The sequence below is a fragment of the Pelecanus crispus genome, chromosome 3, assembly GCF_030463565.1.
Source record: "Pelecanus crispus isolate bPelCri1 chromosome 3, bPelCri1.pri, whole genome shotgun sequence".
NCBI lineage: Eukaryota > Metazoa > Chordata > Aves > Pelecaniformes > Pelecanidae > Pelecanus > Pelecanus crispus.
In genome coordinates, this window is record NC_134645.1 from 130,441,917 (window position 1) to 130,447,916 (window position 6,000).

The 6,000-nt window shown below is 41.4% G+C and overlaps 1 protein-coding gene across 1 annotated transcript in view; it reads right to left on the reverse strand.

Moving 5' to 3' along the window:
* HMBOX1 (homeobox containing 1) overlaps window positions 1-5,267 on the reverse strand; it is a 63,181-nt gene extending 57,914 nt beyond the window's left edge. The window contains exon 1 of the mRNA XM_075707519.1: window positions 5,216-5,267. Within this exon, the coding sequence (XP_075563634.1) occupies window positions 5,216-5,238 (23 nt within the window). The 5' untranslated portion in view covers window positions 5,239-5,267. The remainder of the gene's footprint in view (window positions 1-5,215) is intronic.
* Between the last annotated feature and the right edge of the window lie 733 nt (window positions 5,268-6,000).

Sequence of the window (6,000 nt, forward strand, 5' to 3'; positions counted from 1 at the left end):
ACAAGCTGATCTATCGAGGTTAAACGTCACCGGTTCTGTTTATGAATGCAAAACACTGTCTTATGAATGCAGAACACTGCCATACGCTTTCGATCAAAATGGTGACAGTTAATAAGAGCAGCCTGAAACTTCTGAAAATAAATCCAACGTAATCAAATACTCACCGCTACACAAATTATAGAAGGCAAGCTGAGAGCAGAATATCAACATATCATTTCTTCAGGAGGCTTCAAGTTTCTCAGCTAGTTAAAGAGCCCCAAACCCAGATTCACTACTTCTACATAAGCTATTCTTCCACTCAGTCTTTGAAGTTCTTCACCACCGATGAAGTATTTTTTACTGGATGCTGGCACACTGGCAGTAAGCAAACCCTAGCAGTTTTGCCACTGATTCCACTTGGGTAAATAACTGACTCCGCTTTATAGTATCGGCTTTACATCTTTGGGAAAGAGAGAGAGAGAGAGAACTTGAGATCGATCTTACAAGGCAAAAATATAATATAAATGCCAATTATTGTCATAATCCAAGTCTTACAAAAGGGACCGACCTCTGACTAAGCACAGGGCTGGGAGCCAGATACTTCTGAATTCAACTCAAGGCACAGACTGATCACACTGACACCTTATCTGTCTAACCCTAACCTTCGCTACTTCTAAAATCTGGGTTTCCTACTATTGTTGCAATTCTACAGCAACGAGGCAAGAATTCAAACTCTGAGGCTGGATTCAAGGGCAGAACGAGGAATCAGAAGGACTAACAAATAAGAGAGAAAAGCTGTAGTGGCAGCTGAGTGCTGAACCAGGGCCCAAAGCCCAAACCAGTGCCAAGAGCAAAGGAGGAGCTCTTGGATTCAGGAGCCAAAAACTAAACTTTGGATATCCAAGCTCTGTAACAGAATCAGGGCAGGACTTGGGCGCTTGAGTTACACAGCTAAGCAAATCTCACCAAGACACCGAAATACCATCTTTAACCCATGTGAAGAAACAGAGTCATTGTGGCAATAAAACTGAGACGTGGGCCTAAGCTAGACACCAGACTGGCAAGTCACGAATTTTCAACTGTCAAGATTCCAGGGGTAGGTATACTGCTGTCTTCTGCCTCCTCCAGTTCACTTCAGAATTTACCAATCCTTTATTAAAATCCAGACAGAATCTCAGAATTCTGCTCTATTAATTCTGCTAGCTGGAGTATCTAAATACTTGAAACACATCTTTCTATAGAATATCCCTGTGAGGCAAGGAACTAAAACTCTGCTGATTTTTGAGACCAAGAGCTCACAGAAAGGGGCTGGCCTTCAGGCACGTCAAAATGACTTGTTCAAAGTCACACAGGCATTCTGCAAGAAGGCAGACCAAGTGCCTGGCCAAACTTTGGAGCATTTTCTCACCACGCATACAGCCATCCTACAGGGTCCATCTATAGCATCAGATATGACAAGGTGTAGGACAAGTTTCAAGGAATGCCATCACCAGGATTTCCACCACCTCTCTTCCACACGTAAAGAAAAAGAGACATTCTGAAGTATTTCAGGCACCTTCGTTCTCCCTCAGGACCTATCACCAGCAGTAACAATCAACACACTTTCTTAAAAGAGAAATCTTGTTACTTCAGAAAACTAAAATCCAAACCCAGTAAATAACTGAAACTTACCTACCCCTAATTTTGTGCTTAACTATAAAGCAAATTTTTTTCCCACTAGAAAACAGTTTGCAAGTGTAGTTTTACTGGCACACAGTCTTAGTGAAGACAGAGATTATACTTGGAGAAGAACTCAGGAATAGATAACAGCAGCTCCTTGAAGACTATAAATCATAATGGCAAAAACATGGGCTTCTGGCCACAGTTGCTTCCATATTAGAGTTTTATTTTATTTAAAAGCATTTCAAAAAGAAGCACATGTCCTAAGTAATGCTCTTAAAGCAACAAACATCTCTTAGTGTAGCCCAGACCTGAACTAGAGAAATTTCCTCTTGCATGACATAGAGAAGACCCAGTCTACACTCTGAGGGCAAGTCCAGATCTTTCTGTGTCCTGCTCAGAGCAGGAGGAGAACACCTAGAGATGCAAGTCCTGAGGCTGCAGATGCATGGAAGAGCATGAACCGACCTACGACCTGCTCTTCTGCATAGCTCCAGGACTTGGTGGAAATATCCACAAACGAGTTCAGTTCACTAACCCAGCAAGAAAAATCAATCAACCCAACCAACCCACCTGTAGCTAGTTTCTGCCTGGGTTAGCAAGCTGAATTAGCTTAGAGAAGGCTCTGATGGTTGCTATTACCAACTAAACAGATGGGGGACAAGCCCTTTTGGCCAAAAGCAGAAGTAGGCATAGGAGGCACACATGCACCAGGATTTCTTTTAGGTCCCTTTCAGAGTGGCTTAGTTGCCTGTGAAATCATGGATTAACTCATCTGGTTTATCTTAAAGTAAAACTAAGGGCTCAGACAAGACAACGTTTCAGTTAAGGAAGCTTAAAATGCCAACTGAACATTCCTACAGCCATGAACTATTTACAAGATAACTTGTCACTGAAGACACAAAGAGCAAATTAGCTGAGTCCTCTTTCACCCAAGTTTAATGAACATGTTTTGTGTCGCATTTCAAGGAAGCTGGACGGGTAACACAGCTCAGCCGTGTGGTGACTTTCTAAGCCACTGTAACTCCACTTTCTGCTCTTCAGTGGGTGCTGACTTTGGTATCGGTCACACACTCGTTCCTTTCTTTCTGTTGTTTTTCCTAAATGATGACAAGGCTTCAATCTAGTCCTTTTTCATCTGCATTACTCACACTGATTTTCTTTCCACTCAGCAGGCTTTTACTCACTCCCAAGACAGCTCTGTCATTGCTGGCAGTTAGCTTCATAAGCACCGGCCTGATAATTCAGGTAAACTTTAAGTGACAATGTTGAAACTGTCTAGTTCTATCAGAAGTTATATTTTGAAACATGCAACACACATACTGATGGTCATATCTCACTAGTAACACCTATTAATTAACCAATGCTGCTGTGAGCCTGTAAAGTACAAGTAACTCCTCCCATTATATTTACGGAGAGCCCAATAGAGATGTACTTGCATTGGCTACAGAAGGACTTAGTTTCAGATAAATGACTAATTCTTGTGAGACCAAAATCAAGAGTCTTGTGTTCACACCTTGCCTCAAATTCCTCTCAAGTACTGACTCTCATCCAACGGTGGATAAAAATTAGGTAGGTAAAATGGTAACCAGCTGCCTACTTTGCTCTTCTGACAGAAGATGCTGCCCCATGGTAGGAGTAACCAAACTACTCTCTAACCATGGTAGTTTTAAGACTGTTCCATTTTAATCTTATTCAGTATTTAAGTTAAAACTCCCCCACCACCACCCCCCCGCAAAGATTTTGTTTTCTTTGTTCCCTTTCTGAAATCACGACGCCCGCTTATCCATTTTAAAAAATACCTATGGTTTAATCCAGAAACTTTATGCCTAAATGGGTCATCTTGGCCGATTTCCTCTAATTTGATACTCTCTAATCCCCTCCAAATAGGTTCACCCCAGCTTTCAGTCAAAAATTATTCACCTACACTTATACTGCATTCTCGATGACCGTATTAACTGCACATATACTGGAATAAATTGAAAAAGCTGCTACATCTCTGATGGAGGGTGGCAGCTGATTAACAGGGCACATCAATGTGCCACCAATTCCAGAAAGCAACAGAACAACGCGATATCCAACTAAAACTGCACGGGGGCAGAACATGACTGAAATCTAGTGAAAGCACAGGAAATTAAAACTATATAATTTACAGTTTGGAAATTTATGTTAAAAGTCTGATTCAAAGTTAAAGCTGACAGACCGTCCTTGTGCTCACGCAAAGCACAGAGGAGCTCTAAGATCACTCTGCAAACTCTGAATTACCAGTATAATAAAGATGAACAGGGCAGTGTGGCCTTACCTCCTTTCCTGCTGTGAACTAGATCTTTACAATTTCAAGTGGTGATTTTAATACTGAAATCCAACATACTTCCAGCTAAAAAGAAAGAAGAGGAGGTGGCTCAGGGGGCTGGCAACAAAGTAGGAAACCACTAGTTTTGAAGAGAAGACTAAGCCACCAGCAATAAAAAATAACTAATTAATGGTTATATCAAGAAGGCTTTTTGAAATACATTGGTAGTTTAGTTTCCAACACAAAACCCCTGGCAGTCGTTACTTTTTGCTGTGGTTCCCTCTACAGAAGTCTGTGGCTGCACTGCCACTTGCACTATGAATGTCCACGTGCTAGATGAATAATCTTCATCCTTGAAATAACCCACCTGGAAAAATTTGACTGCATTCACAGCAGCCCAGTTTCTTGCTAGCTATTCTGTATACAGGGTTTCTCCTTCCAACTCAGCCTGACAGAAGGTACAATCAGAAGTCAAGAGGTCAAAGTATCTCAAGAATCTGATTGCCAGTGGACAAGCATTTGGTTGTGCGGGTAAAAGAGGTATGGGGAACAGTGACATAGGACTGGCCAGTGAGAGAGATGGATGACAGCACAGTACAGGTCAAGCCTTTCCTTTCAGCCTGACAAGCTTCAAACTTTGAATTCATGTGCTTATTTATTGAAGAAACAGCATAGATCCCAATTACATTGAAGATTCATGACAGAAGTCATTTAAAAGCAGCAACTAACAGGCTCAAATTGAAGGATGAGATTTAGACAACCTCAATTCGTACTGGGATTCAAGATAGTGGTTGCTTGGACCAACACATCCAATTCGAATGTTAGGTTAGGTGCCCTAGGTTTTCTGCCTTTGCTACGTAATACTACGTTAATGGTGTACTGATCCCCTTTCACCAAGTCTGTAGTGGTGCTAAACTCTCTTGCACAGCTCTGGTATCCCTCTAGTATGTTCAGTAGATGCATGGAGATCTCTCTTTTAACAATACCCTTCCTCTGATCAAGGCTGAGTTTCTAAGAACTGCATGATTTTCCTTCTCTCAGCGACAGAAAAGTAGTAGTAGAAATAATATTAACAGCCAGACCAAGCGAGGAATTAAATGTTACTGCTCCCTGGTTTAGACATCTAGCAAGTAACCAAACCAGTGGAACTCCCCAATTTAGCAAACTGCTGATAATCACAGTAACCATTTCTCTGCTCTTTTTAGACAAATTAACAGAACCCCCCCCAAACAACTCCTGAGCTCTCAACAGTGGGTTTTTGTGGGGTTTTTAGCTTATACTTACACTACTGGAAAAGTTCTGAGCATACTTTACATGGGGATGGGACGTTATAAAGCCTCTTGGGGGTCTTCAGTGTTATTCACCATTCTGTAAGACACAATGAAATGATACAAGAATGTCAGAGATCTCTCTGAAAGCCAAATACTTTCTGACTTCTTGTTATCTGGCTTAATATTATACAACTGGCTTACAGAGGGCAACCTTACAGCAGTTTCACCAGGCAGTAGCGCCAAATCACTTCTCGTTAAAAAAAAAAAAACAAACCCAAAGACAGGCGCCTTCAGGATCCTTCTCAATCACCCAATCCATCCCTCTGCTAAAAGGCAGTAGAATGTGTACCAATCACTAAATATAGCCATGGTTAAGAAAAATGCTCCCTGGAACCACTGAATTTTCTTATATCATCTTCCAATTTATTCTTTTTTTTAAATGGTCCATTAAAGCCTCACCCTCCTTCTTCACTTTGCCTTCAGTGGGAGCTTTGACATGGTTTGCAACGGACCCATGGTCTTAAAATTCTGGCAAATATTCTTTTACATCCAAACACCCTATGAAATATGACGACTCAAGTTATTAATGGATACTTCACAGATCTGAACCAGGCCAACCAGCTGAGTATTCTGAGCTTGCGTACACCCACAGGTTAAAAACTGGAAATGTTCAATCACGTTACTCTGGATAATCTGTAACTAATCTAGACCCATATACCATCACAGACATATACTTCAATGCACATGGTAGATTCCTAAGGAGAAAGTTGACGTCTGGTAGCATAACCAGTCCAAAGA